Genomic DNA, 19,639 nt, shown 5'->3' with positions numbered 1-19,639 from the left:
TTTAGACAATTTGAAGAGTTCCCCCCAGTTATTTGAGCACCATCCATATCCGCTCTCTGGATTAATGGAGCTAAAGATGTTCCTGAGCTACTCACTCCACATTCCGGAGATTTACCTCCTCCTCTCGGGACTTCTTCTGGACACATCACTGTCCAAGCCACCAGATGAAACTCAAGTAAGCCACTGCACTGACAGAGTAAAGCAAGGGGAAAAGGTTTGTGGAAGCTGAAAGAGTTTATTGCACAAAGCGAAAGGACAGAAACTTCAACCGTGAGCATATCCTAGGGGGGAAACTTTCACAGAAAAGGCAACAGAACGAGAAACGGCAGCGTTCTGCGGAGGGACCTCCCTTTAGCTGCTGAGAGCCACTTCACGTCACAGGGCGCAGCAGATGCGGCCCAGATTATTTATTTATTTATTTATTTAGTTGCATTTGTATACCGCCCTTTCCCTGAGGACTCAGGGCGGTTTACAGGGAATTAAAAAATCCAACATACAAAAGTTAAAACCATATTAAAAAATATTAAATTAACCCTGTACACAATTTAAAACCCAATTAAAAAATTTCTCCTCAGCCTGGGCCCGAGAGCTCAAAGAGCCAGGTCTTCAGGCCCCGGCGGAATGATCGGAGGTCGGGGGCAGTTCTCAGCTCCACCGGCAGCTGGTTCCAGAGGGCAGGCGCTCCCACTGAGAAGGCCCTATCCCTGGGTGTCACCCGCCGGCAATCTCTCACCGGCGGAACCCTGAGCAGACCCTCCCTGTGGGAGCGCACTGGGCGAAGGGCGTTTGATGCCGGCAGCAGGTGTTCCCTCAAATTATCCCGTGTAGCCCCTTTCCTGGGAATCAGATCAGTGCTAAAGCTCAGCTTTGGGGAGGGATTCAAAACCTATTTTGTGTAGTACTATCACGTGTATACAATTATTCACATGTATTGTTTACATCTTGTGCCTACCAGCTATCAAAACTTTATTTGAAATAGGACCAGCTCATACAGCTTAGAGTTAAAAAAAGGGTCATCATGTGGTCATTACATTAGTCTTTTGGAACAGTTCCACAGCTACCTAAAAGCAAATTTAAAACATTTCTGTCTGCATATATTTTTCTTAACTCTACTGACATTGTTGTTTTAGTTTGGGATATTCTGAATATTTGAATACTAATTTCTTGTGCTGGTTAGCCATCTCAGTAAAGAAAGATATTAGGAGGAATTTTCTGATAACAAGAGATATTAACCCATAGAATTAATTGAGGGCATATGTTCCCCTTCCCCAAAGCATGGCTGGAGGGCCATCTGTCCTTAGGGTTAACAAATGAAAGTTTTAGTAAGTCTATTCTCATAGGTAATTATCAGCCTGCATGTGTCTATTGATTAAACCGCAAAAAAATTGTCTGTGGGGGGGGGGTGCGCAATCAGGTATACCTTGTTTAATTCTTTGAGATGATGATGTGCATATACAAATTTTTGCAAAGTAAGCATAACAGAAAAAATGTTGATATAAATAGTGCTACTGTCACATTTTGCTTTCTCCCCCCCCCCCCGAAAACGTATTAATGAATTCATTAGCACAAGGAAACTTAAGGAACAACAAACTGAGCAGTGATTTTTATTCTGGCTATCCGCATCAAAGGAGTTTTCTCAAATGTGTGTTGTGACGTGCTGTTGCAAGTTCTGCTCCTTATTTGCTTTTTTTTAGTGTTATAAGAATTTGCATCCCAATATTTTGATTCAGGTTCCCTCATTTGCCCATATTTTGAATAGAATTTAGAAGTAAAAACCAATTTGAAATGTGACGACAGTTTTGGAGGTATCTTTTTTTTAGAATTCTAGCTTTCCTCATACTTTCCAGTGAATACAGACCCGACTGCTTCAAGAGAAGCCACCCAGACTTCCTGCATGGCTTAGCGGTGGGGCAAAGCTTGTACTTCGGGACACTTTCTGCAGCTTCACAAGATGTTTATTTTCCAGGCAGGTTTGGGTGCAACACTAGAGTGGCTGCTGTGCAACCATCACCCAGAGATGGCGGTCAAAGCTGGCCTGTGCACAGAAGCCGCCGTTCTGCTGCTGGAGATGGTCTCGTCCCTCATCAGGCAGGTGAGTCCTGCTGCCCTGGGGAGTGTGGCAGGATGAAGCCCCACAGCCACCACTGAGGGGGCAGCCGAGGGGCTGAAGCGGTCCCAGCAGCTGATTGGTCTCTATTTACATACCTCTGAGCTTAGGCTGTTTTGAAAATTTAGTACAAAATTTAGAAGAAAATAACAGAAAAGGGGTTGAAAAATATGTCAGTAGACAGAGAATCTGGCCAGTAGGGTGACTCTTAGGCTTGAGCTTCTGCCGTGTGGAATACATTTGGATGGAGGCACCTTTGTGTAGGACACCAAACCCTGTTTGCCAACTAGGTCTCAGTTATATGCAGTAGTTTATTTATTTATTTTATTTAACCAAAATTCTTTGCTGTCCATCTTGCCAAAGGTGGCAAGACATTGAGTAAAATGCAGTATAAAACATTGAAACAATAAAGATCGCAAATGTAAAAAAATCAGTTAAAATAAAACTAAACAGGATGGAGAGGGAAGGATTAAAGAATGCACAACGAGGAGGAAAAACTTCCAGAAAACAGGATGGAGATAAGGAATGAGAAAAGAAAGACAAATTGCTCTGAAAAGGAAAGAAATAAAGAACGGCCAAATGGCTTTACAATTCAGAGGCAGGAAGCCTTTCTCAAGCTCTTCAGCAGCATCCCAACTTCGCTTCCTCTGCTGCTATTTGTACGTTCCACTCATTTATTTTCTGTCCTCTCCGTGAAAGTAAAATCTAAAGAACTGGACGGCTGTTTGATGGTGTTTCACCACTGCGGTGGTTTTACGTTCTCCTCCAGATTCCAGGGGAGGGAGAGGATTCTTGGCCAAGCAGCTTCGCAAAGGACATCCTGCACTTCCTCCATCTGGTGCACCACAGATACCCTCAGGACCCCCTCTGGTCTAACCCTCGCTTCCTCCAAGCCCTGGCCTTGGCTGCCTTCCCCTCTGGGCCATCCCAGGTAGGCAGCGTTGCGGTCTTGTCCAGTGGGCCGATTGGCTGATTCTGTTCTCTTCAAGAGCAGCCCCACAGAAGGAGAGATGAGGGTGGCGATGGAAGAAACGAGGAGTCGGTACAGAGGTCTTGAGGAATTGGTATACTTGATTATTTTTAACTGGATAAACCTAAGAGCCAGACAATATTATTCCTCCAATGTCTGAGTCTGAAATTTGACATTCAAGGACGATATTCAAATAGTACCAGATGATTAGATGACAGAAAACAAATTGATGCATGCTACCAATTGAACTGAAGTCTTCAGTCAGTGAAAAGGCAAATTAAAGAACTGCTAACTGTCTTGAGAATCAGTTTGAAGGAAAAGTCAGACTATAAAATAAATAAATGATTCCTTCTTTCAACTTTGCTTGGTCTAACTCTGCACCTACCTAAGCCTAGGCTGTACTTTTTAGGCAACATATAATTTATCTAGATATTATAAGGCTAATATATGGGGAAATGCTCATTTCTGACCAGCCACAACATGTTATGCCTTAGCTCTCTTTCAGAGAGACATGAAGTTGAGTGGGCTTTTCCCACCTGCATCTAACCACAACATAAACATGCCTCTGTTGTGTCCTCATAAGGCGGTTTAATCTTGTGAGACAGCATGAAGTAATCTCCATCCACATGGAAGTTGTGCTTTCTCCTTTAAACCAACAGTGTCCCAAAGTGCCTCAAAGAGGTTTATGTTAGCCTTGGTCACCTAGTAGCCAGGACGGAGTCAGCTGACTGCAGTGACTGGAAACAGAGACGGGGATCAACAGTGGATACCGGTAGAGCAAAGTCTGTTTTTCTGTCAGTTCATGGATGGGTGGAAGGCAGCCCAGCTCAGCAGCAGAGAGAGCCCTGTAGTGATTCCCACAACATCTGTTGCGGGACAAACTCTGCCAAGCAGTGCTTTTCCAGGAAACCCGTTCTCCTGCTTCAGAGAGTGAAGGAAGGTGCCGGAGGGCCAACTCTCGTTGACCCCGTGCAAAGCGACAGGGACGACTTAGCTGAGGAAGCTGAGTGGCTGAAACCAGGGGCAGAAGCATCCGGCTTCGTCCAATAGCATGAATCTCGGATACAACGCATCAGCTGAGCCCCTTGAGAGTTACAGATGCTGTGGCTCACGGGAGACCAGAGGCCATGGGGGGGGGAGTTTTCCCACCTTCCTCCAGTCAGGAGTTTAAGCAAGTTGGCTGCTCTCCAGCAGATCTAAAGAGGTGAAGAGGCCAAGTTCTGTTCTTCTTACCTGCCTCTCTTCCTGGCTCAGGGAAGAAAGCTGCCCACACGTTGGTTTCTTGCTTCTCTCGCCCTACAAGCAGCCCTTAATTTAAACCCCAGGGTGGGAAATGCCAGGCAGCCACACTAAAAACAACTTATGCTCAGGAATTTCTAAAAGAGAGAAGTAGATTCTTGGAATTATAGTCTGTAGCTGCGACCTGAAAAGTGTAAAGCCACCTCAGAAATCAGGAAACCAGATTATTATTGTTGTTGTTGTTACTATTATTTTATTTTACAAATGATGGGAGGGGGCGGACAAAAAAGGAATGCATCACCAATGCTGGCCACGACTCAGTAAGGCCTCCATTACTCTGGCAATTGCTCTCCACACGGCCATCCGACTCTGGGAACATTAACCGAGTGAGATGCCCGCAGGTCCTAATGTGCTCTTTGAGCCTGGAAGAAACAATTTTGAGCGAGTCCAAAGTGCCAGTTGGGGAAGGGGGCATCTGGATTCTCCTACAAAGGATGAGCTCATTTAGAGTGGGGCTCCAGGATACTCTTGTTGACAAAAGCCATCTTTGTCTCTTTTCCCACCAGAAATGGTTTCAAAGGGCTTTTAATTTATAGCATCCTTTATTTCTGCCGCTGCTCATTTTCCGTATGCAATTTTGTCTAACATCATGACTGCTGCTTTATTACATTTTAGCAATCTGTCTTATTTGTGGTTTTATGTTTATATACAGTCGATCTTCCAGTTGCTGATCTATTTTTCACCAGCCTTCCGCATGGGGGATAAAATGTAACTGTGGAAACACAACCCAACCTGCTGGTCCCACGCTGGGATTGCTGATGTTTTCCTGGAGCGGGTCAGTTGTTGCCTCCTCCCAGGAAAATCATTCTGGCCTTTGTGATTCTTGGTTTCAGCCTCCAGCTAGGAAAGAAGTTTGGGACTTGATTCAGCGTCTCCTGATGGGAATAATGTTGCTGGATTGGAGGGAGAAGAGGTGGCACCCGCTGGAGTTCATTCTAGAGGTCTGGTGCTTTTGTCTGTCCCTTCAGCCGTGGGGGTTGGAAGTCCAGCCTTGTCCCTTGCTTGCCACTGGCATATTCTGTCCCTTGCTACTTGCATTGTTACTTAGGAAAACTCTCTAAGTAGAAGAATTTGATAAAACAGAGGGGAAGCGGATGCTTTGGCTCGCTTTTGGCATTCCAGAGTTTTTGCAAGATTTTGCAAGGTTAATTTCCTTAGGGATTTTATGATGTACAAGTCTGGCTCTTTGTACAGCCTCGGTAGCGAACTATAGAGCATTAGGACTACCGCCAACCTTTTATTGAGGAAAAGGCCTGGCTCTGGAAATGGCTGCCTTACTCTTATTGTCTCATTCTTTTAGAACATTCTCTGAGGATGTTTTCACTCTAATGTAACCTTCCTAAGAACATGAGGTGTGTTTTGTTTGTTTGTTTGCTTATAACGCTAACCCTGCAGATTCAGTCATTTATATATTATTGCTACACAGGCCTCTCCAGAGAATGCTGCTATTGAGCAAAAGACGTCCTTCCAGACAGAGCTATTGCTTTCCATTATACAGGTTGTCTACAACCTTGGTCAAAATTACAAGGAAGCCTCCGGTTTAACAGGTGAGTATCACTTGCACTTCATCCACCTTCCTGCCTGAATCTACCTAAAATGCACAGAACGTACCGTGAGATCAGGTATGGCTGAACTGCAGATCCCAGCATTTTTTTTGTTTTTGTAAACAGCCAGGCTAAGGGTTGGGAATTGCAATTCAGCCGTATGTTCTAACCTGAATATCCGGGGACCCGGTAACAGCAATACCATCCAGTGTGCTGGAGGTCTTGCAACTAACTCAACAAGCCCTCCAAGGGCCCGATGGGTTGCTCAGCTCCTCCCCACCGCCTCCCTCCCTCCGTCTGTGGTTGAGCAGTGGGCAGGCTGGGTCGGAGGCCGAGGGGTTCCCCCCTCCCCTGTTTGAACCTCGTGGGTTACGCGTCCTTAGCCATTCCTGCCTTTGACAAACTGCAGTGGAGCTTAGGCAGAAGGAAGATGTCGATACCTTGCTTACTCATAAATAACATAATAACTTCCTAATCAAAACATTATTTGTAGAAATGAAAGTTTCTTCGCTGAAGGCGTACATTTTCCTAATTGCTTAGACTGCTTGATTGCCAAGTATAAGGACTGATAATTACTTTATTTTTATAATTATAATTTTTATAATTATAATTATTTTATTTTATTTATTTATTTGATTAAGCAATATATTTGTTATTAAATATAGTATACTAACAATAAATATAAAATACAAGATAATTTTTTTCTTTTTTTTCCCCTTCTTAGTATTTTATATTGTTTGGGATGGTCTCTTTTCTAATTTTTTAAAAAAATTTGAAGATTGTTTCAGTAATTTTAGAAAAATAAAAAATAAGAAGACAAGAGAAACATAACATTTTATCAGAAAAAAGTCTGCAGAGGTCCCATTGTTTTTGATTGCATTTTAGAAGTACCTCCTTCTCTTCTGCCCTGCAGGAAATGGTGACACCAGGAACACTTTGGAATCTGCCAGGCCTTATTTTCTCATAAATGTCTGCTATTTTACTCAGAAGCTGGTAGGCAAACTTCAGGAGGGAATGTTTGTCACAGACCCGAGGAAGACCATCCTTTTCATTGCAGAGCAAGTGCAACTGGTAAGAGCTTCTCCCCCCGCCCCCCCCCGCCCCGCAAGGGCCCTTCCCAGCCATTTTTAGGGAGCAGCAGATGTAAGACGTGATGGCCGCTGTAAGCTTGTTAGGGATGGCTTCCACCCCAGGGACGCTACTTCTGTGACAACAAATAATTACCCTAAATCCTCTTTATAATGGATTTAATTTTCATTGTGAGGGGATTGATAGCTTCAATGCTCACATTTGCTCAAGCTTGTTGGATCAGGAAAGTAGTTGGATTAGAGAAAATTTTGCACAAGGCAAACGGGCGCTTAAGAATCATGACTGGAGGTGCATTTCAGTGCACATTCTCACTTGCCACAGATTAAAAATAACAGAGAAAAAAGAAACATCTTCATTTATATTTGCATGTGGCTGAATGTCTGTAAGAACAAGCCAAAACAAATTCCATAGAAAGCAGAAGAATAGACAGCATTCCTCGTTCCGGAATATTTTGTTGCAAATCTGGATGCATAATGGCTTTTAAGTGTCTTAGATCAGAATTATTTTTAAATTTTTCATATTTTTAGGGACGCTTTAGGTCTTATTCTTAAATTCAGAGCATTCTGAGCCTCTTGACTGTTTTCTAACAGGTAAAAAGAAAGCTTTTTCTCCACAAAGAATCAATTTTGAGCAACTTGTACAACTGTTTGAACCACAGCATCTTGTACTATTTATCGCACCCCTTTTCTGGGTCACAAAGTCTTCTGGAAGTCCTGCACACTCTTCAGACGCAATGGGACATCATCTTTGCAGCACACAATTCTAGCCTGGATTTCATCGCAAGCTTTTTGTACTGCCTGCTGCAGCTGAGATCCATGAGGTGTGGCCGGGCTTTCTTACTCTGGCAGAACTGTTAGATGCAAGAGAGCAGAAATTTACAGAAAACTTTTTTTCCAGAGAGACGATATGTTTCCTGTAGGGGTATGCATTTCAAGGATACTCATTGAATAATTCCAATGTGGTCAGTGTTGATTTGATCTTGAAGAAACTCCAGGAGTTTAATGCAGGACACAGGAACAGATGTGCCCAGTGGATGTGTCCTATGGAGTTGCAAGGCCTTCCGTAATGGCCTCTTTCTTTCTAGGCATGTTTCTAAGAGAAGCTGCCCATCTTCGAAGCTTCCTCCGTTTAGCTGTCATTTCAAATCTTTTTTTGATGTTCCTGAATTGGGAGGGGGGATTCCAACACAATGAAGTCCCCATCACGAGAGAGTAAACTTTCAGTAAACCTGTGATTATTCTTGGTGAATAATAAGCATGTATTTTTAGAAGTTCTTTAAAAATAATTGTATCAGGATTAAGATGTATTAAATAATCCACAGCCCAACTTTTTTCTCTCTCAGATAGTGGTCGTAATGAATCTGCTTATATTTTAGCCAGAGCTATCATGAAAATGGTGAGGCGAAACGGATGCCAGCTTTGGGTTGCCCTGTTTTTCTTGCCCTGAGAAAAGAGGAAGAGAGAATGGATGAGGGTCTTTCTGCCCTGAAGGATGGTAAGCGTGAGGTGATTGGTGTGGAAATGGGTGGTGTGGAACAGGGGCCGGTAAAGAGAAGGAAAGGAGAAGGCCTTTGCGTATGTCCTGCTTTGCTCTGCATACTCTTTAAAAGACGGGTGCATTTTGTAATGTAGATACAGAAACAACTAGCGCTGATGATGTTCCCCAGTTTGGGTAATGAATCGTCTGCAAGAAAACAAGCAAGCTCGGAGAGCACCAAGGACCCCTTGTTACCCAAATTGTTTATAATTTACTGTCTGGCAACAAAATAAGACATTGTTACACGAGATACAGTGGGAGATATGGGCCATTTATTGTTTTAGTCATGTCGGCTCTGATCCTACATACATTCTGGACAAGCGGTATCAAAATCTGGAGTGCTGCGAGTGATTTTGCTTTAAGAAGTGTCCTGGTTTCAGTAAATAGCAGCAAAGCTGCCGCTCAGGCTTACCTTGGTAGAGCCTTGAACCTGGAAGTGGTGCCTGGCCCTTTTGTTGATGTAATCCTTCCACGCCAAAACACGTTTGCATTTCATTTATTTCTAGTTCAGCAAGAAATCCAGAGGGCAGCTGAGGAAATCTGGCTCCGGCTTCTTTCTGGGAGAAGAAAAGATTTAGAGGACGCATATAAAATTTCTTTGTTTAACGAGAAAGGTGATGGAGAAGAGACAATGAAGATGGCTGACGTAGCTCCTCTATGGGAAGAAGCCATGAGGAAGACCTCTCGGGACTTCCTAGGTCTCTACTCTTAAACTGCACATTGACGGACGTAGCTTCACCGCAGGGCTCCTGGCCTTCTGTGGGAGGGGAGGGCGGTTGGGGTCTGTTTGGGAGCTACTAACCCTGATACACGTGACCAAGCGAGCGGTGAGACAGGTCCCGTCGTGATCTAAGCTTCTGAATCCACTTGGTGGGCTATAACTAGTGGCGACAGGTGGGGTCCGGCTATTTACAGGGCAGAGATGGCCCGAACACCCCATAGCTGGACGCAGTGGAGATCTTGCTAGACAGCAGAAAGCATCTCCTAGATGGCTGTTTGGAAAAACAAGCATCCAGGTCAGAGGAAAACGCAACTGGCAGCCACCGCCTATGATGCCAGCTTTCCTCTGGGCCTTGCCAAGCCCGGGCTCTTGGCGGAATAATGCTGAAGCCCCTGAGGCGCCCCTTTGCAGTGCCTGGCATCAACGGTCAGGAATAGGAGTTCTGGGGCGCCGGAAGCGGTACAACATAACAATAGCATGAACTGCGCTTGTTGTTCCTTTCTTCTCTCTGGCTCCAGTGCCGGAAAAGAAGAACTCCCAGAGCAAAATGCTAGTCAATGCTTCAAGCAAGACGAGTCCTTTGAATGAGAACCTGGCTCCCAGCAGGAACCTAAAACAGGTGAGACGCAAAACTGGCGTAAATTGCCTTTCCAAATCCCCGTGGGAACCTCAGGTGCCAAAAAAAAAAAGGTGGTAAGGTAATATCTTGAGCTTCCCGATTTGAAGTCCTAGTCCTGCTCTATTTGATGACAAGCAATGGCCAAATAACCAGGGCACTTTTTGCCCCCCAGGAGCGCAAAGTGCAACGAGCAGTGGGTGAACAAACTCAGGGCTAGTTTTTTAGCTATTTTTGTTGGCTGAGAAAGAGATTCGGGCTAAGTAACTTCCTTCCAGGTGTGATGGGAATACACGTTACTGTTCAGTGCTGGCACCAACTATTTGCCTTGGGGTCTGTTTAATTATTTCTTAAAATTAATTTTGATTATTACAGCTGATTACACATCAGTGAGCAAAGTAATTGATATTTGTTAATGTATCCCAAGGAACATTTTGTACAACTTGTATTTGTTGTTGAAGGTTAAAGACTGTTATTGGTTTTTCCCTAAATGTGCCCACATCATTAGTTCTTGTGGTAGGAAAGGAGACCATCTGGAAAAGGACGAGCAGACGCATTATTCAGGCACAAGTGCATGAAATTGGGGTTCCTGCGTCTTCTGTCTTCCTTCTCTAAGAAGGAGAGGCTTGTAATTAAAGGAGAGGCTGAATTACAGGGGAACATTACTCATTTTGTGTTGCTCTCGGTGATGTCAGGAACTGACACTTCAAGATCTGATAGACGCTTCGCTGTAGTGTGACAGGCCACTGAGCCCCCAACTCTCGGGCCCTCTTTCTGCTGCAGGCAATTATATTTCTCTGTGCTTTCCAAGGAAATGAGTTGTACAGTGGGCTAAATGACTGATAGGAGATCTTTGGGACCTCCAGACCCACAGACAGACAGAAGTACATTCTTTATAGCTCTGGTGCATTCGGGGTGGGGTGGGGGGGTGTGCACCTTGGAAAGAGAAGAATTCACAGTGCTGATGGTTTATATTTCTGCTCCCTCCTAGATTGTTTTAACTGTTTCCCCACTCAGCCTTCTTGCTAAAGGAGGTTGGCAACCGTAAGCAAGCCAGGTACAGAGAGGACAGGAGGAAGAGCTGACCATGTTTCAGAGCCTTTGCAGATCAGTCCCGGCCAAAGCGTCCTTTAGGAAATCAACCTGGCATGCTGCAAGGGGTCTTTTTTGGGGGGGGAGGGAGGTGCTGCTTTGCCTCCCCAGACTGAGCCCTCAGCCCGTATGGAGACAGCCAGGAGAGGAGGCTGACGAGGGAGGTCAAGATGGACATAGGTCAGAGGCTGACCTACCAGGGCGAGGAACTGTACAGGAGCTGAGTGGTAATACAGGACCACTGCTAAAAAATCCATGGCCAGGCCTAGTGTCTTTTTGTCTTTTTGTTAAACTAAGCAAGTATCGTTGATCCTATCCTAGTTGCCAGAAACATTCCCAAGGAGAGGTTTGGAGCCTTTTTGCCACCCGCCTCTGTGTTAGGCATCTTCTGGAATAGTTCTCAGGGGACCAAGATAGATGCCTGCTTGTGATATAAAGAGGGAAGTCAGCCATAGTAGCCATAAGATCGTGTTAAAAATAGAGATAACTCTTTATTATAATCAATATGTGGATCTTTTAATTAGAAGGTTTTGAAAATATCTGGCCCCAAAGAATGAACCGGTTTGAATCTGAGGCTGAGCAGATGTTGCCTCACATCTGACTTTCCAGCTGGAGAGGCTGGACACGGTCTCACCCTGGAGAGGTTGGTCTTCTGCATCAAATTTCTGTTTCTGCTTTCAATGGGAGATTTTTGTTTTGGCTCGTCTCTTTCTCACCAAAACACGTGACTGTGCCCTGCTCTCCAGATCTTCCCTCACTTTGGACCAAAAGCTTCCCTGAAGGGTTTCCTCTCAGAATAAATGCTTTTCCACCTGTCCGAATCAGAACTTCTCTTTCCCTACAGTATGTGGAAATAATTTGTCACCAGGAGAAATTTTCATAAAGTTTCTTCATTCACTAGTACAGCCTTCAACACCGAGCATTTTCTTACAGCTCAAGCATTTAGCTATTCTCCCAGCTTGCAAACAGAAACATGGTCTTCAAAAAGCAAAATGTCCAAATTTAAAAACAAACAGTATTTATTTCCCCCAAAAGAAAAGGGGAAATAGTTGTTTTTACAATCCAAGCAGAAGTTTCATTTCATTTCATTTCATTTATTATATTTGTATACCGTCCTTCTCCCGAAGGACTCAGGGCGGTGAACAGGGCACATAAAAAACACAGAATACAAAAATTAAAAAAGAATTAAGTAAGAGCCCGAGCTAAAAACAGTAGAATAATATAAAAATCCCCAATAAAAATCCCAGCACATCCCCCATCAGGCCAGGCCGGCTTGTTCAAATAGGTAGGTCTTCAGACCGCGTTGGAAGGAGCGAAGGTCAGGTGCCATCCGGAGCTCAACCGGCAGCTGATTCCATAAAGCCGGGAGTTCTTGTGCTTGTAGCTAATCATTTTTTGGTGAGTTGCAAAGACATCATAACTTTTTAACCCTTTCTTCTGCAAAGATGTTTTTAGGTGTCTGCCTTAATATTTATGTCAATCCCTTTGCTTTTTAACACAACGGCTGTAATTAGGGAAAGGCTGTCTGAGTGTCATAGTCAGGCAAGCTCCCTTTGCCCACACAGATAAATCAAAGGAAGTTGAGGCAGCACAACTCACATTCACATCTACCTGCAACTCATTCATTCTGTTTGGCTTGGCCAAAATATGGTGTCCGTGTCCCCTTGTGTACTCTTTGTTTCGAAGGAAGCGTATAATGTTACTCTGATACGTGCAGGGCCCTCCAAGACATATTTGCTAGAAGTCAATTGTTCTGAGCTGACCAGAACTTCTGGTGGCTGTGCTAGCGGGTCATCAGTCCAGATGTGAGTTTTGCCTGCAATCCTTTTAACAGCCGGGGTTTCACCAGGGGTGAAGTGCACAATGTCAGGGTCCTCTTCAAGTCTCTTATCATAATGCCACGTATATTATTTCAATTTCAAGAGACCAAACAAGCAAATTTATAATTAATTATATTTCTGCTAATCATTTGTGTAACATCTTTATCTTCATAATAGAAAGATAACACCACTGATTATCTAATTAAATTCATTAAGCATCTACCGACAGTGCTCTATGAAGCTGACATTATGTTCCACTGTCAACAAATGCTTTGATTTCTTAGGAAGTAATTAAAATGTAAATTAGCATGCCATTAAATACACAGGGGGACTTTTGAATCTGATATTCATTTCAGAACTGCTCGTGGCAACCTGTTTTTTTCTTTCAATGCAACCAGAGAATTTACTTTTAATGATGTATATTAACTTTCCCCCCACTGCAGCATGAATGTCTTTTTTGATATCTAGTTCACAGCCAGACTAGAAATGGCATTTCCTTAAAACTGCTGATTTGCTGGTAAATCTGGGTGATTTCTGTTGATGCAGGAAGAGCTTTTCTGCCTGCATTACCAGAACTGAGATCAGACCATAAAACTAAGGATATTATTGCATTTTCATTTATTCATCAAGAGGAGAAAATGTGTTCGTTCTGCTGCAAATCTTTGAAGCCAAATACTATGCCGGTTGCTTTATTATATCCTGGCATGGATCTTGAAGTTTGACACTGGAACAAATTCTTTCTACTTTTTTTTTACATTCTATTCTTGCTGAAATAGGCTAATAGACTAATGCGGCCATCTTGCGTTTGGGCTCCCGCTGCCATCTTCTACCAGTCCTTGAGGCAAGCCTCTTTCTTTGCATCTACCTCTTTCCTGGATTCTGCTGAGCAGCCACGCAGGGAAAGGGCCTGCCTCCGGGGGCCGTGGCTGCTCCGTCGCTGGAGTCTTCCAAGGAGAGAGCGGGCAGCTGGAATAATAGAGGGTCTCCTTCCTGAGCAGGACGAGGAGACCTCCAAGGTCCCTTTCAGCTCTGTTATCCTCTTATTCTTTCTTCCTTTTCTCATTCTCTACCTTTAGTTTTCTTTATCCCCCCCTTCTTTGATCTCTTTTCTATCTGTGCCATCACTCTTTTGGAAGCGCGCATGCACACCCCGTTTTAAAATGTCTGGTTTTCCCATTTTGTCAAGGGGACCTTAAAAAGGTTGGTCCATGACAGAAAAGATTGCAAAAACTTCTTAGCACAATTTTAAAACTCATTTAAGATTTACTCATCAGATGTGAAGCACAAATGTTTTGTTACAGACATGAGTTTATTAATAATTTTTGTTTTAAATCAGGATTTTACATCATATTTAGAAAAATGCAGGAGAACTGGCCAAGAACTCTATGCGGCTTTGTGCAGGGATCACGTTGAGGTAAGGAACTAAAAAGTCATATTTTTCCTTGGCAGGAAAAACAAAATATGGTTGGATGCCTCAATGCTGCCCAGCCCCTAGCCTGCCCAGTTTTGGCAGGCAGCGGGTTGCTCTCCTCACAGTGCTGAGAGGATGAGCCGGGTGGCATGAATCTGAAGAGAAGCGCAACGCTGCCCAGCCCCTAGCCTGCCCGAAGTAGGCAGGGCCATGTGCTGGCCACTTCCAGGCGACGGTGCATTTCTTCATTCCTCACAAAGGGTGATACCTCCCCAGCATGTGCCCAGGGGGTGGGGGTGATGCGGCAGGGGCTGGCCTTGTGGAGCTAAGACTGAATGCGTTTCAGCGTAGATGGCCACCATGAAATTGTACATTGGCTCCCAGCCGGCCTGGGCCAGGGCCAAGGCAGCAGGGGCCGTTCCCTCACTGTTTCCAGGATGCCTTCGCGGGCCACATGAAACCACTTCGCGGGCCGGATCCGGCCCCCGGGCCTTGTGTTTGACATGTCTGCCTCAAGGGAAGGAGAGGGGATTGTTCTGTTGATTGATTACATTGATCACATATTGCAACCATCAGGAGACTCTGAGAAGTTTATATTAGTAAAAATGGAGAAAGAAAGAAAATAGTAAGACTGAGAAAAGAACTCATAGTTCTAAAATCATCATTATGTTCATCCAATGGAGTTGTTATGCATCAAATTCTCTCGAATCCTTATTCTCTTCCTGGTTTTTTTTTAAGTAAACATTATTCAAGCAGGGGGTTTCTCTTTATTTTGAGTGTCTTTGTTGCACTTTCAGACAGAGCTCTGACTCGGGTTTACTCCTGTGGGGATGAAGCAGAACCTTTTGCAGTGCATATTCCCTCCTAGCAGCAGATCCTTCTGTTCAAGGTTTCAGCCAATCACCGATCCGGTGATCTATCCCACATTCATTTGTGCTTCTTTGGCTTTCTTCCCATTCAGATCCCTCTCTGTTACAAAATAACATTTTATTTTTATTTTCCTGCAACGCTCTGGGCCCCCAAATGTATTAATATCTGCATTTACTTCTCCGTGATGCTCGTATATCAGTGATATAGTAGTAGTCACTACCTGAATTCACTTCTAGCAGGAGATTTGATATTTATCTGCTTAAAATATAGTGAACTGATGGAGTTATTGCTCTGAAAGTAATTACAGGAAAAGGTATTTTATCACTGCTTCCTGAGTGAGCTAAGAGGATTTGACTCACAAGATGTCCCATTCTGCCTATGTGAAATTTTGTAGAGCAAAGAACTAAATGGAGCCATCTTTACTACCTTCAATTTATTTCATTTTGATTGAATTTAAATTAAATCAAGGGAAGTTTATGAGTCCTGGTAATCCTTCGAAAGCCATTTGCCTCCCTCGGCCCCAAAGAAACGATCCACAATAGGCGAAGGGGTTGAACTCTTGGGGTAGAGCGAGTGTGCAAGTCCCTCCTCAGCTACCGGGGAGATTTTGAGTTTCCTCTCAGCCCAACCCGCCTTTTGTGGAGCATAAGTGGAGGAGGGGCACCCAGGGCACCACCTGGAGCTTCTGCAGGTAACTGAGTATTTGCATCCACCTAATAAATAAGATTCTGCTTTCCTTCTCAAGGCAGCAGCTGGGTAAGAGTAGGAGCAGAGAAGAAAACGTTGCTGTCAGGGACTCTCTCTCTCTTTCCTACAGAGGCTGCTGTGCACACACTCTAAGTCTGCCAAAGCCTGGACTGAGCTTGAAGACCGGCTTTTTAGGAATTGGGGCCCGTGGGGCTCTGCAGTGGCGCCTCCGGTCACAAGGTGGGTCCTGGACGCCTACGAAGGTCCTGCTCGGATGAGGAAGAGGATCCAGTTCAAAGTCACCCACGATACAGCGCAACCACTGCAAGACAAGGTAACCTGCTTTCGGGGCAGGAGACGAGGAAACAGGCTCCAGGCTCCTCTTGCTCAGGGTTGTCTCATCAACCGAGACTTCCCCGAACGGCGGATTGCTGAATTGCGTTAATTGCAACTGAAAACTTAAAATTTTAAATTCTGCCCTACTGTGCCCCTGCTGCCAGCCAGAAAAAGAAAAGGGGAAAAAAAGAGGCTGCTTTGAGTTATAAAAGAGGCGCGCTCAAAGTCTACAGTTTAGCCTTCTGAGCTGGCAGGCCGGAAGGTTTGCTAACTGTCGATAAGGCTGAGGCGGTTATTTCAGTTCCTGGCTTGCCATGCAGAGTCCTAGGGTGACACTCTGGGATTTCAGGCCAAGAAAGGCAGAAAACGGGCCAGTGAAACCGAGCGTGTGATGCAGAGCCATTACGAGCAAGCAAAGGGCGGGAAACAGGATTCCCTCCCGCCGCCGGCTGAGGTGACGTGGCAGGTGACTCTTGGACAACTGCATGAAGGGAATAAGCTGATGGGATGGTGCAGTGGTTAGAGTGGAGGATTGAAGGCAAACTCTGCCCATAGCCAGGAGTCCGATCCCGACCGGCTCAATAGCTGTAGCCATAGCACTTAGATTTATATACCACTTCACAGTGCTTTAGAGCCCTCTTCAGCCTGTTGCCCCCCTCAACAACCTGGGTCCTCATTTTACCCACCTCGGAAGGACGGAAGGCTGAGTCAACTTTGGGCTGCTGAGAATCGAACTGCTGAACTGCTGGCAGATGGCAGTCAGCGGAAGGAGCTTGCAGTGCTGCACTCTTAACCACTGTGCCACCACGGTCGACTCAGCCTTCCAGCCATTTACCAGGTGGGTAAATGAAGACCCAGGTTGTTGCAGGGGGGAGGGGCAATAGGCTGACTCTGTAAGCGGCTTAGAGAAAGGGCTGTAGGGCGCTGTGAAAGTCTACAGTCTACAGTCAGCGCTACTGCTGTTGCATCCAGGAGTCGTTCCCTGTGCAGAAGCGGCCTGGCTCGTCTTGTGGGCCTTCCCTGCAGCTCAAACCTTTCCTCTTTCCAGGCTCCACAGACACGGAAGGCGGCCTCCCCCGCAGCTCCTCTGGCAGATCAAGGTAATCTTCCCAGATGAGACGCCGTGATGGCGCAGAAGATGCCGGCCTGACCACAAGGACCACACAGAGGCCTGGCAGCCTTTGCTAAAGCCAATATATTTGACCCTCCCCTTCCCACCTGCTGACGTGCTTTGTAAGAGCAGGCAGCAAATGCTTTTTTAAAAATTATTTTCATATCACGTTCCTAAGCTATGTGATGAAAGCAAAGATTATATTTTCAGGTAAAGAACAGAGCGTCTAGCAGAAGGATCTTCTTGTTCCGCAGTACTGTGAGAAGCTATTAAGGTGCTGCACAGTTTCTGCCTTTTATTTTAATGCAGATGAACGGCCAGCCCTGAACAGAGAAGCAGAAGCAGGTCGGGATCAGCTGACATTTTTTCCTGCCCTGCATGAACATCTCTATTCGGAGGAGGTTTTGGAAGTCTGTGTGGAAAGGAAAATCGTCCTCCAGGAATTAGTACAAGATGAAAAGGTACAATCACAACACGTGTGGAGCGCTTGGGAAGGGCTGACTGGGGCTTTCCCCAAATTTCAGCAGCTTCGGCGTTCTTCCTCTCCTGTTGCAAAATGAACGGGCAAAGCCAAAGCACGTGAGGTGCCTCCCTTTCCAGTCAGGAGGCAAAGCAGGGCTATTTCACCTACTCACCAGGGCCCCTTTTTGCAGCTTTTTATGGTTAGGATTAATTAATTTCTCAATTGACTAACAGTTATTTTAGTATGAATCAGGCTACATTGTGGAAGGAAGGGCATTTAGAAGCGAGTATTGCTCAGTCAATGATTACTAATTTTTTATTTGTAAAATATTAGCAGTGCAGAAAAAGTTAGCAGGGCCCTGCAGCTTACGTGCACTGCCATCTTCTCTGTTTAGATTACCAGCCGGCTGTCTGTGGTGACGGTGGACGGACACGTAGCGTTGGAAGGGGCGGTTCTCTTTGGCCGGGACCATTTCTACCTCTGCAAGCATTTTACTCTGTCCCACCTGGGGGACGTTTATTGCACGCGCCACTGCTTGTCCTGGTGAGCGGTTCCCTACCTGAGTGGCACCTCAGGGGGTTAAACGGGCTATTGCTGGTTAAAGCATGCCCTGCCTCTCGTCTTGCTACCGTTTCCCCCCCCCCCCCGAGAGATGGCTTTACATCCAGAGAGGGAGAGGAGATGCTGCCCTCCATCCAGATCCCATCCCCCTGCCCCTCCCCCCCAGGCGGGTCTCAGATTCCATGGTCCCGAAGGGGCCGGGCTGGCTTCGGCTTCGGGGAAAAGGGCTCTTCTTTAGGCGAGCAAAGAAGGTGCTGAGGAAAGAAGCCAAATGGCTTCCTGTTTCTGGTCTTATTTCCCGACTCAGATTGACGGGCCTGGAACAAGTTGTCATCTGCAGGTTTTAGGGCAAGGCAGAAGAGGACAACGGCCTTGCTTGCCACTAGCGGAGTCCAATTAATGATGCAGTGGTTGTTTAATGCACACTTCCTATGTTTGTTTCTAGCATCAGTGAGCCATTCATTTACAACTTGTGCTGCGCAACGGAGGCCGTGGCTGTGGAGCCCACGTGTTCCTGCCATTCCTACAGTGACATTCGGGATATCCGGCCGATGCGTTTCCTTCTGCAGGTAAGAACCAGCTGGCTGTGTCCCTAGGCTTTCCTTCGAGGAGAGGACGCCTAAGAAAGACAAAGTCTTGGACGGATGCTCAGCAGGTTAGAGTGAAAGAAATCATCAACTATTGTATGAATGCACAAACTGTTAAATGCTTTACTGGATGGTAGAAAAGGCCAGGACGATTCTGAAAATATTTGAATGAATTCCATATCTGCATTTGACTTGAATGTGCTCTAAATTTTCAACTTGATCAGGGACAGAGCAAGAATAATAGCAACAATAAAGTTAATAGCAACAATAAAGTGAAGTTAACCAAGTACCGTATAAACATTTTTTAAAAAGCAAAATGTGTAACCTGTCTGGGTTTTGCCAGGTTAAAGGAAGTGGTTTCTGATTTTAACATTTCTTCCAAGCTTGAGTCTTCCTGTCAATGAGATGCTTTAAGCAATAGCAGAACTGGAATTGCTTAGATGAGCAAGCTGAACAAAAACTATTGTTCTTCGAGCAGAGTTCTCGGAAACCTTATAAGGTTTTCAGCTTCAGGATAATTGACTGACTGCATGAGCGGGTGTGCTGTGAACCTGGAGCCAGGTTTGGGTTGGTAGTTCTGAACCTTGAACCCTTTAGCCTTTTGGCGGGGCCTGCCAGAGGCCATGCTCTAAAAAACAGTGGCTAAGTCCAGGAAACAATTCTCTAAGTCATTCATATATGTACTGTCTAGCTGTATCCTTAAATGTAAAGTTCAGTAGCAATTTTTGAAGATGTCTGGAGGACAAGCTTTCTGTATCTGTCTGATCTGCATCCCTGACAATGAATTCTAGGGATAGCAGCATGGAGATCCCAAGGTAC

General features: G+C 45.1%; 1 protein-coding gene across 1 annotated transcript in view; it reads left to right on the top strand.

Moving 5' to 3' along the window:
- WDFY4 (WDFY family member 4) overlaps window positions 1–19,639 on the top strand; it is a 93,490-nt gene that overhangs the window by 40,112 nt on the left and 33,739 nt on the right. Inside the window, exons 30-45 of the mRNA XM_083362781.1 lie at window positions 6–175; window positions 1,967–2,092; window positions 2,877–3,038; window positions 5,210–5,317; window positions 5,803–5,923; window positions 6,834–6,991; window positions 7,600–7,829; window positions 8,385–8,503; window positions 9,052–9,243; window positions 9,785–9,885; window positions 14,131–14,208; window positions 15,893–16,096; window positions 17,147–17,198; window positions 17,519–17,670; window positions 18,067–18,215; window positions 18,679–18,802. Of these exons, the coding sequence (XP_083218907.1) occupies window positions 6–175; window positions 1,967–2,092; window positions 2,877–3,038; window positions 5,210–5,317; window positions 5,803–5,923; window positions 6,834–6,991; window positions 7,600–7,829; window positions 8,385–8,503; window positions 9,052–9,243; window positions 9,785–9,885; window positions 14,131–14,208; window positions 15,893–16,096; window positions 17,147–17,198; window positions 17,519–17,670; window positions 18,067–18,215; window positions 18,679–18,802 (2,246 nt within the window). The remainder of the gene's footprint in view (window positions 1–5; window positions 176–1,966; window positions 2,093–2,876; window positions 3,039–5,209; window positions 5,318–5,802; window positions 5,924–6,833; window positions 6,992–7,599; window positions 7,830–8,384; window positions 8,504–9,051; window positions 9,244–9,784; window positions 9,886–14,130; window positions 14,209–15,892; window positions 16,097–17,146; window positions 17,199–17,518; window positions 17,671–18,066; window positions 18,216–18,678; window positions 18,803–19,639) is intronic.

This window comes from Vipera ursinii (assembly GCF_947247035.1).
Source record: "Vipera ursinii genome assembly, chromosome: 4".
In the NCBI taxonomy this organism is placed as follows: domain Eukaryota; kingdom Metazoa; phylum Chordata; class Lepidosauria; order Squamata; family Viperidae; genus Vipera; species Vipera ursinii.
This window is presented reverse-complemented; position numbering and strand designations above follow the sequence as displayed.